Raw genomic sequence first — 25873 nt, 5'->3', positions numbered from 1 at the left:
GCCCAGTGTTATGCATATTTTAAGCCATAGGGAAAAGGTAGCAAAATTATTTACACTAACAAGAAAAAATGGTACCTAGTTTGCCTATATAATGAAGATAAACACATAGGGAAATGGATATGGGATCATTACCATATGGTATGTCCTCAGACATTCAACCTTTCAGTATAGTAGGCTTCAGATAGCCCTGGAAGAATAAATTATTATCATCAGGAATACAGCATGAGGGACACTGACATTGGCCTCTCTTGCATACCTAGACCTCTCATAGTTTCCCCCCGCAAAATCTGATTGGGTTGGCTTCATTATCATCTACAATGGTCTCTGCATTTCCACCTAGACAGTTACGTTAGCTGTGTCCGGTGAATTGAGGTTTGTTTGCTTTTGTCACACTAACCCAAAAGACAGACTTGTTCGTGCTTAAAAGAAGACTACAGGCCTACCAGGCTCCTAGAATTTTGTAAATTCTCTCTGAAAATAGGCATGTTTTTCTGAAATGGAATATACAGCTGGATTCCTGTTGATCTCAGAGGAGATAAGGAATGTCTTCCTCCACTTTCTTTGCCATCACCGTCAGTCAATAAACATTTGAAAATCACCCTACTATGCTGTAGCCGCTATTGCTTGGCCTCCCGCTCTGATGACAGTTAAGTCCTGCATTACCCATCACTGATTATCTTGTGCTTCTCTTTGGCACCCAACATCAAGCTATTTCACCTCCTTATATTCCCCTCTGATCACCTCTGGGATAAGAGTTGTTTTGTCCTATTCTCCTATCAATAATATTTTTTGCTTCTCTTCCTTGATCCCATCTCTCTCCTGATCCTTCTAAACTCCTTCCTCAAGTCTACCATCCTATGATTAATGAGCTTCAGAGATTATTAAACTGTTTGCAAAGTACTTTGCACATCTTGAATTTAAATAAACTTCATTCTCCTTGAAAGAACCTGATTATTAACATTTTCTTCTTTCAAGCAAAGCTATGTATTCTACCATTTCTTACCTCTTAGCATTGAGAGATGCTCCACATCATCATTTTCAGAACCTTATTCATTGGCTTTCTCATAAACATGTCATACTTCTTCACGGCTGATGCCAATAAGCTGTATTTCCTCCATCTCTATTAGGGCTGATTCTTCATGGGGTTTATCTCCTATCTCCTAGAAGTCATGTGTTAAACAAAAATCGTATTTTATTAGCATATTTGCCACTTCTTGCTCATCTGGTCCTATTACAAGGAGCAATCCAGGAGCTGTCCTACAATGGTGTTTAATTCTCTGCTGCAGATGACATGATCATGTTCCAGAATCCTTAGGATATATGCTGTGAAACTCCTGCCAGGGCTTGTGAGAAATTCCACACAACCCGTGGTTTTCCACCACAAATTTTGTGTAACAAGTTTAAGTTTGAAGCTGTGAAGGATCTGAGATGTTACTTCTGGATGACAGAGCACATCATTTATTTACAGATCATCTCAGCAGTGCCCCAATTCTCCTTTGGGAAATACAATGAGGGCCAGATATCACCTGTGCATGTAGAGGTGTTGCTACAGAAGAGGAATAATCCTAAAATTGTGAGAATCAGAGTATAAGTAGGGCATCTGGCACATCTATTCCTCCTCCTCTCTAGAAAGGAATTTTTGCTTTACAAGATAAACAAATCTTCTCCAGGGAGGGGAAGAGAAAATTTCTAGGTTTTCTTTGCTATTTTGAAATATAAGCAAATGGCTCCAGGGAGGATTTATCTTTCAGGTTGCTGTTCAATCATCCTTTACTCAGAAATCCTGGGTTATGCAGAAATGAAAAATGTCAGTCTTTTCACAACACTATGGTCTAGCTAGATAGTACAGTTGTTCTCATGGCAGCCTGAATCTGTGGCAGGGCACTTTTCTACTCTGGATCTGACTCAAATTTGGCTGTCTTCCATGCCATCCACTGAAGGTCAGAGTACTATTCCCAGTGGTGGACTGTTCTGTCTCTTGGGCCACAAGATGCTCTATTCTTAGTGGTGGGATGTGTGAGATGCAATCATGTGTCATTTATTTTCAAGGGGATGTCCAAATATCGCCCAGACATTTGGGACTCTCAAATTTTCCAATGCAGTGGGTCCTGATTCTTCATAGGGTTTTTCTCTTATCTTCTGGAAGTCATGTGTTTAACCAAAATCACATTTTATCAACATATTTGCCACTTCTTGCTCATTTGGTCCTGTTACATGACAGTGTCTATATAGTGGACTAATATGATATTCTGTAAATGTTTAGATGGCATAGATCTTCTCAGACTATGCTAGGAATGACGACAGGAGAGTTCACATAGGCTTGTGGGAAGACTATAAAAGTACATCGCCGTCTGTCTCAAATAAATTTAAACTTATTCTGGTCCTTCTTCTTAATAGGAATGGCAGTAAAAACATTTGCCTAATTAATGGCCATATAGCGCTCCAGGTATTTGAGCCCATGTTAACTATTCCACTTCCAGTACAGCAAACAGAATTTATCTGGATGACTAGTGAACTAATTTGGGATATAAAGATATACCTTTGTATATCTTAAGCCTTTAAAGGTGGCACTGATCTCTGCCATTCTTTTCCAGATACAATATGTATTTTTTTTATTTACTAACTCAGCCAGCGAGAAAGGAGTTGATGAGTTTCAGAGGCTTCTGTGTAGCTTTCCTCACTATAATACATGCTCCCAATCAGGACAGAAACACTTGTGAGAGTTCTAATATCAATTCAGTATATCCATACCAATTACATAGGCAGGACCAAGATCAGAGAAATGGCCACTGGTTGGTTCTGGGACATGGTGGACTCACTGTGTGACAGCCCATGACAGTATTGTGTGTTTTATGTACTCTATGTTTGTGAGCATTTTAGACTTAGTCTACGCCAACTTGGTGTCTAACAGTGCTTAAGATATTTTTGTATTCCCCTTTTCCTAGTGTATGGTTACTTGTATGAATAACTATAAGCCCCTTTGTAGAAAGACTGTGAGAATCACTTTCCTACATATTTGCCCATTTGCCTGTTCAGGCAGGGTTCTTCCTCCTGAGAATATAGTTTGCCCTTCAGCTCATATGTTTCACATCTGAAAATTGTCTTAGCTCTGGAAACAAACAAGCAGTTGAAGCATTTCATTAGTCCTGGTGCCCTCAGCCTTTCCTTCTGATTAATTTTGATTATGTAAACTGAGCAATTTCATTGTAGGTTACCAATCTATCTTGCCCCTAGGGAAGCTATATTTTATTAACCATTTCCATGGTGCCCTGTGGTTCAAGACTCCAGATTGTCATTATTGCCAGTATTGCTGCTCATTGCATCATCATCATCATCATCATCATTATTATTTGAGACAGAGTCTTTCTCTGTCACCCAGGCTAGAGTTCAGTGGTGTGATCTTGGCTCACCGTAACCTCCACCTCCTGGGTTCAAGCAATTCTCTGCCTCTGCATCCAGAGTAGCTGGGATTATAGGTACCTGCCACCATGCCTGGCTAATTTTTATATTTTTAGTAGAGATGGAGTTTCGCAATCTTGGCCAGGGTGGTCTTGAACGCCTAACCTTATGATCTACCCACCTCAACCTCCCAAAGTCCTGGGATTACAGGCCTGAGCCACTGCGCCCGGCTGCTGGTTGCATTACTTGTAACCTCCTTGCTTCAACAGTAAAATGCTACCACCTAGTATCTATTATTTTGGAATTCTGTCATTCCAAATCTATTATTAGCCCAGTTGTGTAACAGTCAAGCCCGGTTGTGTAACAGAATCTCCTGCAGTTTTTCTTTCCCAACAGAGGAAAAGTCAGTACTGAATTTCTCAATGATGTTGGTGCCTCTCTTACCAGAGCATAATTTAGCACTTTGATAAAAGAAATGTCCTTCAACTCCACCCGTGAAACGTGGTCAGATGGTAGATTTTCTAAGTTTGCATTAATGTTCCCTGTAGCATGCCTTTTTCCATTATCTGCCATTGTAGTTGCTCCATTATATTTCAGTTACTGTGGGTCACTGCTGTCCCCAAAACCTCAAAGTGCAATTCAACCAGAATATTAGCACAATCTCTTGGAGTCTTTACCAGGTAATTAGACCTGCTACTGTGGGAGAATACTACCATGTCAATAAACCCCTCATTATTCAGACTTTTGTTCCATCCATCTAAAACCTCTTAATCCAGCACCTGCAGGATCTAGTCCCATACATCATTTTCTGGTTGCTACTGGTACATGTTGTCTGGGTCATAGAGCTTCTTTGGGATATAGTTCATTTATTCCATTTCCTGCTTTCTGACCCAGTACTTCACTTGTCAGTTAATGTTGTGGTTCAATGTTACTTACTGGTCTGGTGGTTAGGAAAGGAGGTGCGGCTACATTCTTAGGTGGGGTTGCAAGCTAGAGACTGCTGGATTGTCTTCAAGCAGTGAAAGTGATAGTATATTGCTGGAAGGAGTTGGATGTTCCTGGAAACCCAGAGAATTCAAGAGGATCTGGGCTTCAACATTTTCTATCCACATGGCACCATCACACTTCACAAAGTCTCACTCCTTTTCAACAACAGCCTTGACTTGATGCAGTTGAGACTTGAGCCTTCTCTGATGCTCTGCGACTGGCCCTGATCCTCTGTTTTTTCTGTCTGTCTAAAGCTGTAAAAGATAACAGTTACTTTATATGCTGCCAGTGAGGACCTCTGACTTTCACATTTTGCTTTTGAGCCATGATTAATTACCCTCAACCTTTTGGTGTCTTTCTCCAGTGCATCAATTATGCTCAACAAGAGCCGTCTGATTCCATTGTCTTTATAATTAGTACTTGCACTGAACCTCTCCAAAGCCCGATATGTTGTACTAGCCTGTGCAGTTCTGTTTTCTGGTGTTTTGTTCCGTTTCAAATAAGAAAGCTAATAATGATTGGTTGCATCAGACTTTATTCTATCTTCTTATTTGATACCTTTCTTCTCCACCAGGCAATATTCAAAATGTGTTGCAAGTATTTAGTTTAGTGTCTAACATAATGCAATTACTCTATTTATTGAATATGTAAATATTAGATTTCTTTTATGGTCTGTGTGATGACTTTCACTAAATCCAATAATTGGTTGCTTGTTAATATGGTGTAAATAGAATAAGGCTCATTTTAAGGGCTGACATTGGAATTGGGTTCTGTCCACTGGGATGAATTTGATTCGCAATAAGAAATAGATTGCAGGTAAGCTAACAGTTATCATTGATCTAAAACTGACTTGGTCAGGCCAATCTGATGTGTTGGGGGTTTAATCTAGATGGCTCCAGGCTGCGCCCCTTCTGTTCAAGCTTGTTGGAAGTAGACACTAGCATTTTTGGCAGAAACCTCTCCACATATTATGAAATAAGCTCCAGTAAGAGCTCTAGGTTAATTTTAAATCAACTGTATAAACATTACTAGCATCAACCATATTCATTACATGGCAAAGTTATCATGTTTACATACACACACATGCATATATTTTCTAATAAAATTGAATTGAAGGTGACTTATAATGGATACCAGTGAAATTCTAGTAATGCTGCCTTAACCAGTGGAACATGGTGGAATTCATTTTCACAGCCTCCCTTATCTATACTCACAGAAACCTCTGCCTTTCACTCCCAGTGCAATTCCTTTCAAGGCAGCCTGGCATGCAATCACAGAGGGAATGTTATTCTAACTTGTTTACATCCTTGAGAGTGAGGGTCAAGGGCTCCAAGTATGTTTTCCTTCTCCCAAAGAAAGGAAGGATGAGGAAAATGGAGTTTGGTGGAGCACCCTGGTGTTCCCACACATGCCATTTGGCAGAATACAAAACAGCAAGGCTTTCATCTCCTCACGAAGTCCATGCTTACTTCCTGTCTTCCATGCACTGCTGGTATCTGGCCCTGAGTCTAACAGCTCCTCTGAATGTACAAAGGATTCTGTTGTATTTTCTGTCATCTCTGTTCTTGCTTGAGCCCCACTGATGTTGCCACAGCTCAGCAGTCAGCTGCTCCGACAATGAAAGCCTGTCTCTTCATTTTGCAATTTCCTGTTTTCCATTCTCCACTATCAAGATGCAACAAAGGGAATTCATTAAAGGAGTTAAGTACTTGCTTATTATGTGGGGGAGGGAATTCAGCTATTTTGACCACAGAGGTATTTCACAAGAGCCACTGAAGTCAGATCATTTCTCAGTTAACAGTAATCATGAAGATTCACCCCCAATTTCTCCTGATCACCTCATTATGCCATTATAGGATGGGCAGAAAAGTAACTATGGCTTTTGTTGTTGTTTAAAAATCAAAAACATATTAAGTAACAATCTGAAGGACTCAGTGTCTTCTTTGTTCTTTGCTCACTTATGTGCCCCTGTATTGTCACTGAATTTCTTGATAAATGCTAAAAGCAAATACGGCTGACTCATGGTTACCAACTTTCCTGGAAAGCAAGTCAAGTAATTTCTTTATTAACTTCAACAAGTACAATTAGTAACAGAGTAAAATCCTTTAATTCAAAAGCAATTTTAAAAACTCTAATACCGGCAAGGCACAGTGGCGCATGCCTGTAATCCCAGCACTTTGGGAGGCTGAGATGGTGGATCACATGAGGTCAGGAGTTTGAGACCAGTCTGGCCAGCATGATGAAATCCTGTCTCTACTAAAAATACAAAAATTAGCTGGGCAAGGTAGCAGGCACCTGTAATCCCAGTTACTTGGGAGGCTCAGGTAGGAGAATTGCTTGAACCCAGGAGGTGGAGGTTCAGTGAGCCAAGACCACACCACTGCACTCCAGCCTGGGCAACAAGAACGAACCTCCTTCTCAAAACAAACAAAGAGACAAAAAACAAAAAAACAAAAAAAACTATAACATCTTGTAATGTGCAGAAGGAAACTCCAGCTTATTTCTAAAAAGTCATCAAACCTATATATTTTTAATAAATGCATCAGTGTATAGAAAGGTTACTTTCTTCTTTAATCATACAATTAAGTTGTCCACTTTCTACAAAATTCAGTAGCCCTGAATCATTTCATTTACATCCAAGATTTTGCAAATGCATGGAGTGAAAAATTAAAAAAGTTAAGTCAATTGAGTTGAGAATTTTAAAAAATCAAATTGATTTTTAAAAAATAAAATTGAATACGTTTTGTAATGCTCCTCTCTGTATTTCCAAGGAAGGCTCAGCATGCCTTTTAATTTTATTGCCCAATAAGAGGATAACCTGCTTGTAACTGGAAAACAAACATCTAATCTGAAAGATACAATCATCAACTTTGATAGTCATCAAATTGATCTAAAATTGACTTAGTCAGGCCAATCTGATGTGCTGGGGTCTAATCTGGATGGCTCCAGGCTGTACCTCTTCTGTTCAAGCTTGTTGGAAGTAGACACTAGCATTCTTGGCAGAAGCCTCTTCACATGTTATAAAATAAGTTCCAGTAAGAGCCCTAGGTTAATTTTAAATTAACTGTGTAAACATTACTAGCATCAACCATATTCATTACATGGCAAAGTTATCTTGTTTAAATACACACACAGGCATATATTTCCTAATAAAATTGAATTGATGATGGCTCACAATGGATACCAGCGAAATGAAATCTGTAAGATGCAATTATCAACTTTGATAGTCATGGAAATTTAATTTGATTAACGATCACACTCTTTTGAGTTGTAGGAATAACTCTTGGGTTAATGTCTAGTTGTCAAGAGTTCTACTTTTCTGGAAATTGTCCCTGTTACAGTGAGGTGGGTCTCTACCAGACTTGGCACTGCTATGTGACCTGCTTTACCTGCTGCAGTTGACTGGATTGATATGGGGATGCCTTATTTAAGCTGTGGCAATCAGATGATCCAGGAATTTAGAAAGCTCAACTGAGACACCAGAGGCTGGGAGCTTCTGGTAGCTCAGTTTTATTACAAATGCCAGTGCCCTTGAAGCCTACAAATTCTCACACCTGGATCTGCTCCGATACCTGCCTTACCTGAGACTGGGTCGTTCAGTTTTAGTTTAGCTTCTGTGAGTTGTGACAGCATCTTCCTAAAAAGTATGTTTATTTGTTTAATGTATCTCCAGTTGGTGTCTGTTATCACAACAAAATGAAACTTAATATCTTAAGTTTACTTTTGTCAACTAATACCTTATGTATACCGTAAGCATATACATATATTTTTACATTGTAAACATTAATATCTTTTTACATTTCTCCTGCCTACTATCAAGTGTAAAACAAATATTTTTCTCTGAAAATTTGCAGTCAGATTAAAATGTTTGCATTAACAATAATAACACAAAATTTCAAGTGTATCCATTCTAAAAATTTCTGTTTTAATATTACAGTTAACCAAAATAATGTTGCTGAGAGAATATGTCCTTAATCTAAATATACGGAAGGTATTCTGTCAAAATAGAATGAACTTAATTTAACATTCATTCAAGTATTATATTTTAGACAACTATATTCTTAGCTCATTCTACTGCTCAGTATACCACATTAATTTTTTATAATCCAGTGCTCTAGCAGTGTAAAAAATAGTTGCTAAAGAACAAAGTATTATAAATATCAGCTCAGCATTTTTAATATTGTTAAATGTAAAACAGAGCTTTTTAATAATATAGATTCCCAAAAATGTTCATAATTTTTTCTTAGATGTACAATCTTTGCTCTTTTACAGTTGAGGAGTAATATGAGCTTCCGTAGCAACACTTAGGCCATATCCAAACAGCATTTTACAAATGAAGACTCAAGTTAGTGATGTCATATCTCATTTGCTACCATAAAAGCCATATATTGAAAAATGTGTCTTATTCTAGGAAAAGTAGCAGCTATTTTTGTCCTTTGCTCCCTTGTGTGATTATCAGCTTCCTTGGATCTTGGAACAAGAAACACATACTATTTAGTCACATGCTCATCATGGATGCTCCATAATGAAAGGTTGAATGAAAACTTACCTCTCTGGGAGGTAATGAAGAACAGATGTAGGCAAAAACAAAATGGTGACATTAGGAGAGAACTCAGAAGCTAAAATAATATTAGTGGGAGTAGAGAGAATAAAAGAAAAATACCAGTTGTCAGCTTAAATGGAGTTGCTGGATATAATTGAACAGCTGATAAAGTAGAGAGAAAGGAAAGGACGACCTGCAATCTCGTTTTCTCTCTTTTAAAAGGTTACAGCTGCGATTTTAGTTGAAATAAAATGTGTTTCCTGTTCATTGATAAAGAACATCAGTCCTACAGGTTTTTTTAAAAAATCACATTAGAAGCAATTACCAAGAATGCTTAGGTCTTAGGAAATATGGCAATGAAAATTGACTATTACTCAAGTTTAATTAGCAGCAGTGTGTTTGATTCTCTGCTAATATTTCTTTCTTTTTGGTTTTGGCTGTTCTGAATAGGTTTACACTGGGTTAAATTTCAAATTCTGGTAATCCTGAAGCTAAAGTACAGCTCTTGGCTATACTTGTCACATTTTACACAGTTTTACCAATGACTGTAGTACCTAGAATTTGCAGTTGAAACATCTTTCATCCTTTCCACTCCATTTTTGCTCTTCTTGGTTTTATTTTTGCTGTGTACTAGCTAACTAGCTAGGGATGAAATAACAAGGATCTTTGGGACAACAAATTCAGAAAAAGTATTCTTTAAAGGTAATTTGCCCAAGCGATTAAGAATATGTGAAGAAGTATTCATCCATTTGGGAACTGCTGGTCAATTTACTTAGTGGTGATTACTGTTACTGCTCACTGGAGAACAGCATGATTCCAAGGACACAGTTGCTATTTTACTCACTAAAAATTGGTTGGTTCGAATTTAGTTATAAAATCCTCGCTTGATTATCTATCACTCAATGTTTGGTCATAGAGCGTAGTTTTAAATCATCGTTTCCCCAAGTGGTTTCCTTGGACTATCATAGCCAGGCAACACCCCCAGCTAAGAAAGCTTCCTTGGGTGGGCGAGTTTCTGAAACTGCTTATTGTATCACACTCTTGGAGTCAGGCAATGCTCATTAAAATGTTAATGACTCTGAAAAGTCCTGCAGTATAGAAGTTTAATTTATTCATCAAAATTTTTATATATCTGTTTAACTCCCCAGGAACTGGTTATTTTATGCAATCTATTTTGTGAAAATGAGGTTTTAGTTAGTTATTCTGATGTGCTTCTAGTAATTACACAATATTATTCTTCTCTATATAGCTTCTTAACCTATTCTGGGTTACATCCACTTTAAAAGTGGATAAAGAATATACATGTTTTTAGTTAGAAAAAGTTATATAGACATATGGACATTAAATTTTATATAAAATGCAAGAAGTTACATATTATTTAAGGATACCTAAAATCCACCATTGCCTCTATTTTGAGAAAACTTGAACCTTTTGGTTCGCTTACAAATTTAGCTTCCTTTTAGGGACTGTTACCACATTTATATTTAGCTGTTGACAACTTAAATTTTGCAAAGTTTTGCTACTGCCCTTTACTTAATGTAAATGTGCCTCTCACCTTTGTCATGGCCCTTTTGAATCAAACTGTAAGTGGAAAGTTATAGAGATTATTAAAGAACCAAGAACAAGGAAGCCAAGGTTGCTTTACCCTCCTTGTTTGTATTCTAAAATATCGCATCTAGAACACAAAATCTTAAATGCATTCCTTTAGTGGATAAAGTTCCAAGATACATTAGAATGTCCTTATTCTGTTTGTATCACTGATATTTAAAAGTATAATATTGAGTCAGTTTAACAGTCTGTAAAATATTTCTTAGTGCGCTCGTATAGCCAAAAGAAACGCAGATTATATTTAGTTTGTGTACAGTCTATTTCAAACATATGTGTAAGAATGTAGTACTTTTAGCTTTTCTATTACTTTCTTTTTTCTGCCTGTAAGTTAGGATGGTGTAAATACATAAATAGATGTTGCTTTGCAATTTGATTTAAATCTCTGTGTCTATGTCCTAACTGAATCAAAAGGCTTTTGGAAATTACCAAATTGTCTCCAAGATAATGTACATAAAGATATTTCTACATTGGTAATAAATCTTGAAACCAATCATTTTTCATTTGGTTTCTTTTGCACTAAGAATTTATTGCTTAAAGCTTTTTTGAATTTTTTTCTTTTTTTATAATAGTCACTGTAGTAATATAAGGAATTACTACATTATAAGCCCAAACAGATATATTTTTTGACCTGAATTTTAAAAAAATATATTAATATCACTTTAATTCTATTACATCTTGCTGTTAAGATTTTGACTTTTCTTACACCAGTGAAGTCAAGAAAAGGGAAATAAAGAAATACTAGGTATCATTAAGAGTTAATATAATTATGGTAGGTCTCATTTAATCTTTAAAACAAAGTAGAGTGAATATTATAATTTCCAATTTATATCTAATTTTCAGAGGCTAATGTATTTCCCAGGGTCACATAGCTAGAATATTATAGAGCTAAAACTTTAACCCAGAGATTCTAATTGAGAAAATAGCTTTGTTTTTATTTTTTAATAATTTTGAAACAACTGTCAGGGCAAGTATTTGGGGAGAGGTTGTAAAAATAAGTAAGAATTTGCCTTTAGAGAAGCATATTACTGAAGTTAAAAGCACAGTAACTTGAGTTAGTTTGCACAGTAAACAGAGTTAGGTTTCTTCTTTTAACTTTGGGGTGTAGAACTCCCCTGTTTTATTTTGCTATCATCCATCTCCCAGGCTCTAGATTCATAGCATATCTTACAGAAAAATATTATCATAGCTTTTAATGCATTTCTCTCTCTCTCTCTCTCTCTCACACACACACACACACACACACACACTTTCATATCTTTTCTAAAGTAAATCTATTTCCTCACCTCAAATGTGAAAGACCTTAAGTGGCTGGCCTAGTTTGGAATCTTGTCTCTTGTATAGTTGCTGAGTTCACACCTGCTGCTTCTCCATCTGCTACAATTTTAGATCTGTAAGACCTTCTTGAAATATGTGGAAAATGTCAAACATACTCCCAAAAAAGTGCCGTCTTCTTTTAAGCTGATGGTGTCCTGAGATGACTGAAGTTTCTTTTTTTTTTTCTAATGGTTAGCACCCACCCCTTTTTTTCCCCCAGTGACCTGCACTCTCTTTATTTAAGGGATCAAGACAACTTGGCCATGGTTTAAAGAACAGAGAAATAACATTTCGAAAGTAAATGTCATTGTACTTGATGGCAGTCACTTGAAAGGTCATCTATTCTATAAGAAATTAATTGTACACCTGAATGATATAGTAAGTTTAAGCCATTTAAAAAATTTTAGTGAATGTACAAGTGAGTTTCTTTCCATTTCAATCTTAATATGTCCTTTGCTTAATCAGAAAATAAAGACATTGGACAGTTATAAAGTTATATGACTCTTTGATGCTCACACAATCCACAGCTTCGTGGTCATATTGGAGCAGGGCTTCTTTATCACTGGAAAGGGCTGCTGGGGGACAAAAGGAGGAGATGGGTCTTCTGGGAGAGCTGTCAGCACTAATGGTTTGCTAGACTCTGATGTATGGAAGTAATCAGACTGATTTTTCTTCCTACATCTATGTTGGATCCTAAATCTTGATCTGACCTCACACTTATGTTTTTTTTTTCTTTTGTACCTTTTAGCAATCTCGGCTGTTTTGAACTATACTCTCTTTGCTGTCACTTGGGGAATCTCCCTATGGCAATCCCACTCACAACTCCTGTCTGAATTCGACAGTATGAACACATCCACCAAAAAGAAAATTAATTAGGTAGCCACAGGCAACATAAATATAGGCACAATTCCAACTAGAAACCTAAAGTTTTTCAAATGCATGCTTTGAGGATTTTCAGGATGCACAATGCCAATCAATTTACTTCCTGGAATTTGTATGTTAGAGTGCTTTGATTTTTCCCTGAAAGAAAACAAAACAGAGAGTGAACTGAAATGTGCAATGTAGTTTAGAGAATGCAAGGCCAAGTATCTGGCAGTATAGCATTTTTATATTTCTGCTTCACCTTGGCCGCAAATATGTATGGAAACATTTGGTTCTAAACAGAAATCTCAACAGCAATACCAACCTTTCTAAAAACATAAAATTTCTTAAAGTCTCAAAAGCATGGTAAGAGCGTTACTTATCCTTTTTCCAAATGACTGTGAGTCAAAGCTGAAATTTTGGGCTAGTTGATATGGTGAGAGTATTTTAAGTAGAGCTTATTGTTAATCTCTTTAGAATGCTAGTTTTTTGGCCTATAGTCTAATTTTAGTCTTGCCAATTCACAGAAGGTTCCAGAATCTCATTGCTAAACCCCTGACTTGGGTAGGGGTGGTGCTGCTTGCTGTCAGACTTCCCTGCCCCTTTCTGAGTGAATTGCACTTGCTTCTCTGTTCTCAGTGCTGCTTCTACTGAATGTTTCTATCTCCTTCTTGCTGGACCTTTAGTGTGCTGTCATTTGTTGTATGGTCTCCGTCTTATCTATCTGGACATCTTCCCAGCATTTCCTTCTTCCTGTAGATGAGTAAATTTCAAAAGATGTTTTCCCCTAATATGTCTTATGCTACAAGCACCTGAGTCTTCTATACATGAATATTGTGGGATGCCTTCACCGTTTGTACAGAGCATTCTACTAGGCCCTTCTCCTAAGGAAAAGGAATGCTTTTAATTCTGTCACTGGGTAGACAGAGCTTGGAACTTTGGCTAGCTGCTTCTAGAAACACAGAAGAACTGAAAAACTGATGTATTTGTACCTGCCTATGCTGCCCATCCCGTGCAGGGCCTGCGCTGAAATGGAAAACGCCATAGTTTATTCAGTCCTCCGTCATGAGGATGTCCTGGGACTGCCGCTATTTCTTCCTCAGGAAAGATACCAGTTATAAATGTGTCTTTGACTGTACGGAATTATGATTTGAAAGGCTGCCATTTGACTGTCATGTTTTTAAAAGAGCTGTTTGATAATAAGCTGCTACTGAATATTAAAATAGAAAAAAATAGCTCTCCTATCAGTCTGCAAAATAATACTAATAATAATGATGATCACAAACAATAACAATAACGAAATGGGTTCTTTTGACAGACATTGAAAACTGTGTGATCGTTGTGTTGCTCATATAGATTTGGTTATCAAGAAACTTAGATCAAGCTTAGGATATAACTACATTATTCTGTTCCTTATTCTCAGTGGTCTCATTTACCCACTATATGTATAAATGATCACTTATAAAAAATTCAGCTTTATTTCATAGTCCAGTGCAATTTTTTTGTTTGTTTGGTGATTTGCTTGCTTGTTTGATTTTAAGCCAGGTCTGAGGTTTTTTTTGGTGGGTAAGTGGGATATAAAATAAAAAATGTATTCAGAAGTCAAAAACATGCAGATATTAGTTGTTAAAGATTAGCCATCAACATTTTCATATTGAACACATTTCGTAGTTACCTATAAAGACTACAGATCAGTCTTTCCTGCACTGCTGGTGAATGTATGTGGGAGTTGGATTGAAACCGTTTGTCAGAAAAGATACTGCTCAAGAAATTCAAGTCAATTACAGACTGTCAATATGAGTTCTCATCTATAAAAAGGGGACTGCAATGTGAAAATCATTGTTATTCCAGAAAGAATTACTTCAGATGAACTGTTTCTAGCATGTCCAGAAATAATAGTCACGAAAATCATGACTAAAACCTACACCAAACAGCCTGGAATTAGGTCTGATCCTCAAAAACCAACAGAGTGTAGCATTTAAATGTCTATTCTCACCATGGGCAGTGAAAACAGAGCCATTAAAACTCCGTAATATTGATTTACAGAGCTGTTCTTAAACATAACTTTGGATTGTGTTGGGCTCCTTCTTAGAATGGCACCAAGTATTCTCCAGTATTCACCTCCAAACATTGCTGTGATAATCAGAGCTCAGAATCAGTTATTAGCAATACATAATTTAGAGTTCCTTCAGAGTGTGTGTCTTCTTTTGGTTTAGATAAGATCAAGAAAATTGTAGGAAAGGCATTTTTCTCAGCTGTTACCCTTTTGCCCATCAATCCTAGTCTAGCTAAAGGATGGCACAAACTGCTACAGATGCCCAAGATGGACTTCCAGGGAAGTTTGCCAAAAAGACTTGCCAGCTTCCTCATCATTCAACATGGACTCTCCATCTTCAACAGCAGAAGTCAGTGCTGCCACAATACTGATGTTTGGCAGCCTCTCAAAACCTGCTTTGACCATTTCCATAGAGATTTGAATGAGGCCTTACACAACACATAGTACATTCCAGAGGCTCATCTGTCCATATTTAGTCTTCAGTTGTTTTTTACAAGAGTTGATTTTATTAGGAAACATACTATTGAACGATAATTTCCTGCTACTCTCAATTCTGAGGTTGTCACACAGTGTCCAGAAGGCAAAAGGACAAGTATGCACTGTCCTACTGACCTACTTTCCACATCGCTGCACAGGAAAATCTGACAGAGGACAACAGTAAACATCTCACCAGCTCGTGCGTCCTTTTTTGATCCTAATTCCCAGGGACTCACCAAAGACATAAAGAGAAAACAAACAATACTTTTCTTGGAAATGTAATTGCTGGTATATTTGTTGTTTCTGGCATAATGTACAAATTGTTAGGTATACATTACTTCCTTTTGGATCAAAAAGAAATGTAACCAAATAAATGCAACAGTTATGAGGGAAGATAATGGGAAATAAATGAGATTTGAGAAATCAGTGGAGATTCAAGAGGCTATTTTTTTCTTTTGTAGTTGATAATACTCTGTTTTAGATCAGTGAGTTTTACTTATATGTTCTTGTCCTTTTTTTCTTTTTTCTAGTTAGCAGAACAATACTCAGTAAATTTACAAATATATGATAAATATTAAGTACATCCCACTTGGATGAGAGGATATGTGACTTAATGGGTATAGCTAAGTCTAAAGTAAGATGTGTTCCATAAACAGTGTTTATGAAGTTGGTGCATACTCACTTCTCATAAGTTACACTTTCTTAATTTCTTTTTGGTGCTAGGTGACATTGTGCTAAATACAAATAAGTATAGTAATATTGGTTAGTAAACTAGTAAAATGCTCCCATAGCTATTAGTAAATGGCCTCTGCCTTATGTCTCCAAAGTATCTCTACCATCATCCTGATCTTGATTGCTATTTTATATTAAAAGAAGACATATAGACTGGACTGGGAAAATGTGGCACATATACACCATGGAATATTATGCAGCAATCAAAAATGATGAGTTCGTGTCCTTTGTAGGGACATGGATGAATCTGGAGAACGTCATTCTCAGCAAACTGACACAAGAACAGAAAGTGAAATACTGCATATTCTCACTCATAGGCGGGTGATGAACAATGAGAACACATGGACACAGGGAGGGGAGCACTACACACTGGGATCTTTTGGGGGAATAGGGGAGGGACAGCGGAGGGGGGAGCTGGGGACGGATAGCATGGGGAGAAATGCCAAATGTGGATGAAGGGGAGGAAGGCAGCAAAACACACTGCCATGTGTGTACCTATGCAACTATCTTGCATGTTCTACACACGTACCCCAAAACCTAAAATGCAATAAAAAGAAAAAAAAAGACATATGTGAATGTATCTGAACATTTAAAAAAATTGTTATTTCGTATTTACCTTTAAAAATAGTGTGCTGTACTAGTACTCCTACTAATAAATAGCATCCTTGACTAACTGATCAGTTACTAACAACCGGGCAGTCCTAAGCATTCCACTTATATTAACTCACTTAATGCAGGCAACAATGCCATGAGGCACTGTTATTAGCATTTGCATTTTTACAGATAAGGAAACAGAGACACTAATATTAAGTAGCTTTCACAAAACAACACAAATAGTAAGTGACTTAACTGGGAGTCGAAGTTCCATAGTTTTAGAGTCCAGGATATTCTCTATTACTCTAACCTACCTCATTAAGCAGCATTCCTGACTATTCTAGGTGAAGAGTATTGTACTCTTTTCTAAGATGCAAAAACATGACTTGCTACTCTATTTGTTTAGAATCAGCTTTACTAGAACACAGCTTAGCTTTGACATTTACAGACAGGAGTTAGCTTTCATCTCATTGCAAGATAAAAGGCAACCTGGTATTTAGTTTACCTGCAAAAGGCAGTTAGGAAGCCCTAGAGGAAACTCATTAAAATGCAGCACATTTCCAAGGCACCATGTCTTGCTGTGTTGCCATAGAAACAATGAGGATTTCTGGTCACTGACCTTTGAGGGAATCTGAGGATTTATTTTCATAAGGTTCATAAGAGAAGCCATCCTAGTACATTAACCTATAGTTGCAGATCAACTATAGGTTATGGAAACTCCTTATGCAATCCTAGCTGATTTTAGAACCAAATTATACTAGCAAAACTTATTAGAGGCCCAAACTAAGGGCTCTTTGAAGGAATGTGTTTTAACTGCTTCCAATATAAGATTTCAAATAATTAAGGATACTATAGTAGCAGCAAAAACATTAAAGAAAACCTTAGGTAATTATACAAGAACATTGGAACTAAAATCATATTTAGGAATAGTTTTACTGTTGTATCTATTCTATTTGCATTTTGAGTTCTTCAGTTAGAGGCTTACTCAAAGGATAAAATGTAACATTACTACATCAAAAACTATACCTAGAAAATAAAAGCTTATTATAAAATATTAAGTTGTGAGTATTATTTATACATACAGATTCTTAATTCATGCCCTTTACGGTTTAATTTATTTATAAATTCAGTCATTCTATTACTAAATATGTATAATTGACAATCTTAGTTGCCAATTTATATGTTTTGGCTATTTGACGTAAGCCAAGTGCCCATGCCATGATTCAACATAGAAAATGACAAGGCCCCTTTTACTGTAGACTGCTGCTATTATGATATGAACATTTGTATCCTCCACTGAAAATAAATAACTTAGTTCTATAATCAGCATATGCCTGGTTTACTTACAAGGAAATATCTATCAGGTGCTAATTTCTCTCAGAAATCTCATCTGGGCTTGGTGGCTCATGCCTGTAATCTCAGCATTTTGAGAGGCTGAGGTGGGTGAATGACATGAGGTCAGGAGTTCAAGACTAGCTTGGCCAACATGGTGAAATCCCTTCTCTACAAAAAATACAAAAACTAGCCGGGCGTGGTGGCAGGTGCCTGTAATCCCAGCTACTCAAGAGGCTGAGGCAGGAGAATGGCTTGAACCCAGGAGGTGGAGTTTGCAGTGACCTAAGATTGAGTTATTGGAATCCAGCCTGGGTGACATAAGCAAGACTCCATCTCAAAAAAAAAAAAAAAAAAAAGAAAAGAAAGAAAGAAAAACGAAATATCTCTCTCTCTCTCGCTCTCTCTCTCTCTCTCTCTCTCTATATATATATATATGTAGATGTGTATGAGTGAGTATATATATAGATATAGATATGATTGTATATATATAGAGAGATGTATATATGGCCGGGCGCGGTAGCTCACGCCTATAATCCCAGCACTTTGGGAGGCTGAGGCGGGTGGATCACGAGGTCAAGAGATCGAGACCATCCTGGTCAACGAGGTGAAACCCCGTCTCTACTAAAAATACAAAAATTAGCTGGGCATGGTGGTGCGTGCCTGTAATTCCAGGTACTCGGGGGGCTGAGGCAGGAGAATTGTTTGAACCCAGAAGGCGGAGGTTGTGGTGAGCCGAGATCACGCCATTGCACTCCAGTCTGGGTAACAACAGCGAACCCCCGTCTCAAAACAAAACAAAACAAAAAACAAAAATAGATGTATATATGTAGTAGATCTATATATAGAGATATATATCTCTATATAGAGAGAGATGAGAGATGTGCGTGTATATATGTTAAAAATGCGCGCTTTGAATGAAGAGACCCCCAAACACGCTTTGTGTGAGTAACATGAACATGGCTGTTTATTCACCTGGGTGCAGGTGGGCTAAGGCCGAAAAGGGCGTTAGCGAAGGACGTTGGGATAGGAGTTGGTTTTATAGGTTTGGGTAGGCAGTGGAGTTACAGAGTAAGATCAGTTACAGTGGTGGGGGTAGGGGGAAGGAGCATACATTATTGTAAGTTCAGTTACAATAGTGGGTAGGGTAAGAGTAGTTAAGATGGTAAGGTGGGGTGAGGAGTATTCACATTATCATAAGAACAGTTAAGATGGCAGGGTGGGTTTAGAAGGTTCATGACCCCGGGGAAGCTCTGCTGGGCCGATCAGGGATAAAGGGGACACGCGGGGCGGGTGGGGGTGATCAGCTGAGGCAGGCAGGACTTCAGGCTTTCTGGGTCCGGGCTTGCACTTGGAGGCCTGCCAATATATATCTTTTCCTTCAGGCACCTGAAGAAAAATCTACTAGCAAAACTTACTAAAGGCTCAAACTCTAGTAAGTTTTCTTCAGGTGCCTGAAGAAAAACAAGTATCTAATAATTTTACCTAGAAAAGTAGGGCTATCACCCTATTTTCTAGACTTCCGGAAGTTCTCTTAAATAGCGGTGTGTCCTCACTCAGAGACCATGTGGCCAAGGAGCTGAGAGCACAGACTGTGCTGCTGTAATGCTGGGCCTCCTGGCTGTGCCACTTACCAGCTGTGTGGCCACTGGAAAGTGATTTAACCTGTGGCTGCCTCCATGGGCTCATGTATAAAATTATCATCATAATGGAAACTTTTAAGGTTGTTTCGAGAATTAAATGACTTAATATTGATAAATCACTTACATCTATATTTGACACATAATAATTTGAAGTATAGCCAATAACAGAGACAGAGCTCACATGAAAATGTCAGCCTTGTTGCACTCTTGCCCTACCTAAGACAGAAAGAGCAAAGTGGGATGAACGCATTCCAGATAAAACACAGAGTTCCATTAGTGTGGGGATAGAGGCAGTCTGTCAGGTTTACAGACTTGAAAAGAAAATGTGTTTTCTCCCTCAGTATAGATTTAGACAGCACTATCTTTGAGAATGAATGGTTGTCTTTGAGATGTGTGAGGTGCATGAGTGTGTTTGTGTTTAATCCAGTAGTGGAAAGGAAAAGCTGTTTTTCTTTCTGTACACTCAGTCATTCCACTCAGTATTTCCAGAACACTTCGTTTCTGACACCACACGTGTGTGTGGGGGTGTGTTTTCTATGTCAAGCAGTTCTCACATTCTTTGTGGCGGCTACCAACTGGGTGTCCCGCAATTCATGTGGGACACTATTTACCTGGAGTTAGCATTGACTCACAGGTTAAGGGCTTGGTTTTACAAGATTTTTCCCCTCCCCACTTAAGATGACAATCACAGGTGATGAGTCCTCGTGTTATCCACAGCTTCTGTTTGAATTGGCTACAAATCCACGATCTCTGTGGCCCTCTCCTCAGATTTGATAATTTGCTAGTGTGACTCACAGACTTCAGGAAAACAGTTTGCTTGCTGGATTACCAGTTTGTTGTAAAAGGATACCACTCAGGAACAGTCAGATGGAAGAGATGCACAGGGAAGGTAGCGGGGAGGCATGGGGAGCTTCTATGCTCTCTCTGAACACACCACCCTTCCCAGCACCTCTGCATGTTCACCTATTTCAAAGCACTCTGTATCCTTTCTTTTAGGGATTTGTATGGAGTCTTCATCAAGGAAGCATGATTGCTTACTGATCTCCAGCTCCTCTTCTCTCCCGTCCCCAGAGGATGGGAATGGGGCTAAAAGTTTCAAGCTTCTGATCATGGCTTGACCTTTCTAGTGACCAGCTCCCATCCAGGAACCTAGCAAGAGTCACCTCATTAGAAGAAGAGATGCTATTCTCAGCCAGGGACTTAGGAGCTCTGTGTCAGAGCAGGGTCAAAGACCAAATATTAGAACAAAAGATGACCCTAGCACCCCTACCACTCAGGAAATTATAAGGGTTTTAGGAGCTCTTTGTAAGAACTGGAGGCAGAAACCAAATATATATTTTCATATATGTATATATTTATTGTGTCACAAATAGCTACATACTGGATGAGTCAGAAAGATGAGGAAACATATTTGCATCTCACACTAGTGGAGAGATTCTGAAAAAGACCCAACTTGGAATGCCAAACCACATGTTAGACTGTTCTGCTCCCAACTGTGTGCCAAAGCGCACTCTGAACTGTTTTGGTAAAGCCCACTGTGGAGTCATTTGAGGCTGAATAACTTAGACTTGAGAGAATGTTTGTCTGCAAAATAAACCTAGGACTGGACTGATCCTCAGGCCACTTGGCAGGTGAATGTCTCAGGAGTGAATATGAGACAAGCTTCTTGAAAAGGCTTATATGACTTACAGAACTTTTTGTTTAAGTGCTTGGTCCCAAATAAACAAATAAGATATATAAAATAATTCACTGCTTATAAGTAACTGCCTGATAAATGTTAAGGGAAGAAACACTTTAAAGGAGAATTTGTGTCCATATAAGTCCTTATATTCATGGTCACAACTTCACTAATTTCAAATCGTTCTAGTCACTGCTATCAGTCTAGTTCTGTCCTCTATTTCTTGTTTTAATTCCAATACTTTTTATTTTTTAAAATATGCTGCTTTAGGTAGATTTAAAATATATCCTAACCGCCATTTTTCTAGCCTTCCTGAAATATACAATTCAATAACAAATCCTTTCTTTGCTTAAATATAACTTAAATAAAACAAGAAACTTACCATTTCTCTCTAGTGTAATATGACACATGAAGCTTAGCACTCCATAGTAGTCTCTTTTCAATTAGGTAAAAAGGAAGTTTCTATGGTAACCATCCTTATAGTCACTCATTCCTCCTTCCTTTCTCACCAATGCCCAATATATATCACATTACTCATGAATATATATAAATTGCTAGCATGTCTAGAATATTCTGTCTTGAAACTATACTTTCTACTAGCAACTTTTTAAAATGACTATGCCTTTTGTCTCTGGAATAATTAAAAAGAGAATTTTTAATTTTAAAATTCATTTATATAGAGATTTTTACAGTCAAGTTTATTTTCACACCCCTGGGGAGTTAATAGATCTTCCCTGAAAGGGAAAACCTTTCCCAATGAAAAATCCTAGAATTCACATATTTGGCAACATTTAAAGGAGCCCATGCGATTTTTATCAATCTAGAGAGCTGATCTTCTTTACGGTGACTCTGGTAATTCCCAAAGACGTTTAAAGGCATTTCCTGGAAAAAAAAAAAGAGTGAGAGAAAAAGAGAGAGAATTTCTGATGATTAAAAAAACAAAAAGTGGGGAATTCCGAGTTAAACAAAGTTAACTACATTCTCTCAGAGGCTTGAATGTGCTAATATGTGCTAATGTGTCTTATGGATCTTTCTGGAGGATGTAGTCAAAATCACCTTTTACACTGCTTAGTTTCCTGAAATCCGCTTTTTTTTTTTTTTAAATCACAGCCACTTAAGGCACCAGTGCACACCAAAAAACACTTCCAGCAGTTTTGCTTCAGGGAATTCCCAGTGAAGGGTTAACATTCCATTTTCTCTACCTCCTCTAAAATTCCTCCTTCTTCAAATGGCTATTAAGAACTTTATATTTAAATCCATTGTGTCAGTTCTTAATTCATGTTGCTTATAAATATGATTTTTATTATTAAAGTGAGATGGGATCAAAATAAAATATTTTCATAATGAGATAACATTTTATTCTAATTCTCATTATTTATATACAAACACGTTAATAAAACACATCACAAAATGGTAAAATTTCATAGTATTTATAGGTGCATAGTTTCATGCTCACATATTTTTAAGTATTATATATATTAACAAATTTCACACTACATCATTATTCTTAGACAGAATCATTAAAAGACACCTAAAAATCTTTTAATATATGATAGCAAATCACTAACAACTTCTGAACAACAGCAAAAAAAAAATAGTGAGGATTTAGGAATAAGTGGTAGTCACTTAGGTGTTTTTAATTTGTTTGAACATCATAGATTGAAGCCACAAAATCCACAGCACACAAAGACCCTGCTACCATATATTCACTTCAGTGAGAGGGAAGCACCGAAATGCTGAGTGCGGGCAGGTACAGATACTTCAATCACTGCTGATGGAAGACTTCAAGACACACTGTAAAAACTTTGAGAAATGTCATGACTGGGCACATTGGAACTGAGCACTTGTACAGGATGGAACGTCTGTCAGCAGATCTCAAGAAACTGGGAGCCAAGATATTTCTTAGGCTTCGGGTTCATAGTCTTGATACCCTTCCTAATATTAGAAAAATAAAAACGACGGCATGCACTGTTAGTGTAAGTTTCAATCAGGCATCAGCACTGACAGCAAATGAGATAGGCAATGGCTCACCACTTACAGTAAAATTTACACTCGACATTTTTGCAAATATTCTGCAACAAACACTATTTTATTTTTAATAGTTTTGTCTTTCCTGCCACATATAGAAGTGAATTATGGTAGTAGTCAGAGTTAAAATATATAGGTTTGAATCCAGATGTGCCATTTAATGATCCTACCTAGTTTGGTAGGACAAATAAGTTGGACTATCTGGTTCTCAATTTCTTCAACTGTAAAATGTGAGAACAAAATTGAGCAGTCTGTAAAGACTTTACCAAGGCTAAGATCCTCTCATTCTCAGAAGGAAATTAAGACATTTGAAGGCAAGGTATGTTTTCCTCACTTTCACTCTTCCAGTTGAAAATTTCATCTTCATCTATGGCTTCAATTATTACTTGTATTTAAAACCTGAAGTTCTCCATACAATATCTGGATAACATCCACAATGCAAATATTAATGAATTTAATTAAAGGGGTCAGATTATTCCTCCTAAAGAGCAACTCTAATAATATCAGGATTCTGCTTAAAAACAAACAAATAAGCATACCTTCAATAACTCAAGTTGATTTCTGAATAGAATACAAACGTAAATGACAAGATTGTCCTAATACTCTACAATTTGTCTTTGACCCATAGCTGCAACTTCAATCTATCACCATTCTCTTTGTTCTTAAGCTTGAATCATAATTATTCACTGATTTTAGACATGTTCATTTGCATTCTCAGACATATATGCCTTTGCTTCGGATATTCCCTTGTGCCAGAACGTCCTCTGTTCATTTTGACCTATTATTCTTACCCTTTCCCACCCAGATCAATGTTACCTCCTCAATAAAACTTCCGATTTAAACAGATCCTTTAAAATTTTACACTTTCTAGTATATCTTATATATTTTTGCTCCTGTGATGCCTGGTGCATAGGAGATAATCAATAATGTTTCTTAAAGGAATCATAATGAATAAATGAATGAATGAATTTCTATTTTTTTCATCAAACCTACCAGACTGTAAACTCCTTATGGTAATGTCAATTACTCTATATTGGAAATTCTTATTAGGCAAACAAACAATTTAATCTCAATTTCTATAAATGGGATTATTATTAATATGCCTTTTTTTTTGAGACAGAGTCATATTCTATTGCCCAGGCTGGAGTACACAGGCACCATCTCAGTTCACTGCAACCTCTGCCTCCTGGGTTCAAGCAACTCTCATGCCTCATCCTCACAAGTAGCTGGAACTATAGGAGTGCACCAACATGCCCAGCTAATTTTTGTATTTTTAGTAGAGATGCGGTTTCACCACATTGGCCAGACTGGTCTCGAACTCCTGGCCTCAAGTAACCTGCACGCTTTGGCTCACTAAGTGCTGGGATTACAGGTATGAGCTGCTGCGCCTAGCCTCATTATGCCTTTAATAATGCCATGAAAAATAATACATAACTTAACTATAACATACTGGAACTCAATTTTCAATAGAACCATTATGTAGTTTCTTGTTTTGTAATCTCTTCATTTGGTTTTATTAGGGTAATATTGATTGCATAGAATAAGTTGGGAAATGTCCCCTTCTCTTCTATGTTTTGTAAGAGATACTAAGTGGTGTTAATTAATTAATATTAATTCTTCTATAAATGTTTGGTAGAATTTACCAGTGATGCCATCTCGGCCTGGGATTTTCTTTGCAGGTAGGTTTTTTTTTAATTGCTAATTTAATCTCTTCACTGTGTTATGATTCTATTCAGATTTACTATTTCTTCTTGGGTCAGTTTGATTCATCTAACAGTATTTTCTAATTTCCCTTTTGATACATTTTCTATTAAAGGTACTTATATTTTTAACCAAAATAAAATTAACAATCAAATTAAGTTGTTAAAAATATTACACTGGAATATATCAATTGCTGCAAATCATACACTTATCTTTTTATTCTGTAACTTCTGTGGGTAACTTTTACTTTACTATGCAATCAGCCCACTGGAAATGTATGGTAAAATATAATTACCTTCCTTTGGTGTTCCACTGATTTCCCTAACATTCCATTTAGAAATTTATTTTAGAATGCAAAGTTTCTAAAAATATAATTCTCTAATGCAGGGGTTAGCATTACTACTTTTCCTGTAAAGGGCCAAGTAGTAAATATTTTAAGCTATGTGGACTACATATGATTTCTGTCATCCTCTCCTTCTCTTCCTCATCTTCTTCCTCCTCCTCTTCTTTTTTTAAAAATGTAAATACCATGCTTAGCTTGCAAGTTGTCCACATAATGAGCATGTAGAGAGCAAATGATTCTCACTAAGCACTAATGTAAGGAAAATGTGACAGTGACAAAGTTTTGGTACTGTCTGTTAGATTCAGCTTGGACTCCTACCTCAGAAGGCATTTCGTAAGCCTCATTGTCAGGATCCACAGGCATATCTTCCAGAATTCCTTCCTGTGGGGCTCCTTCTTCACTCTAATATTTAAAATGAGAAGCACAAAAAGAACATGATTAAGTAGTATTTTTTACTTTTAAAAATCAGAACCATGGTTTGGAAAAATCTTATGTAGAGGAATGTTGGTCAGGGATGTTGAAAATGGCATGCCTTAATATTACTTACTGGCATTCTAAGCTTTTGTAATGCCTTCAG

General features: G+C 37.1%; 1 protein-coding gene and 1 long non-coding RNA gene across 17 annotated transcripts in view; one reads left to right on the top strand and one right to left on the bottom strand.

Moving 5' to 3' along the window:
* LOC128931591 (uncharacterized) overlaps nucleotides 1–25873 on the top strand; it is a 117773-nt gene that overhangs the window by 60624 nt on the left and 31276 nt on the right. The window lies entirely within an intron of this gene.
* The window catches only part of SNCA (synuclein alpha), a 120500-nt gene continuing 115507 nt past the window's right edge, over nucleotides 20881–25873 (bottom strand). For 8 of the 16 annotated variants that reach the window (XM_008992977.5, XM_008992978.5, XM_008992975.5 and 5 more), the window contains exons 5-6: nucleotides 25615–25698; nucleotides 20881–23159 (exon numbers count right to left, since the gene is read on the bottom strand). In XM_008992977.5, coding sequence (XP_008991225.1) covers nucleotides 23127–23159; nucleotides 25615–25698 — 117 coding nt within the window. In that variant the 3' untranslated portion in view covers nucleotides 20881–23126. The remainder of the gene's footprint in view (nucleotides 23160–25614; nucleotides 25699–25873) is intronic. The other 8 variants (XM_035293318.3, XM_035293319.3, XM_035293314.3 and 5 more) reach the window with 1 other exon arrangement.

This window comes from Callithrix jacchus, chromosome 3, assembly GCF_049354715.1.
Source record: "Callithrix jacchus isolate 240 chromosome 3, calJac240_pri, whole genome shotgun sequence".
In the NCBI taxonomy this organism is placed as follows: Eukaryota; Metazoa; Chordata; class Mammalia; order Primates; family Cebidae; genus Callithrix; species Callithrix jacchus.
This window is presented reverse-complemented; position numbering and strand designations above follow the sequence as displayed.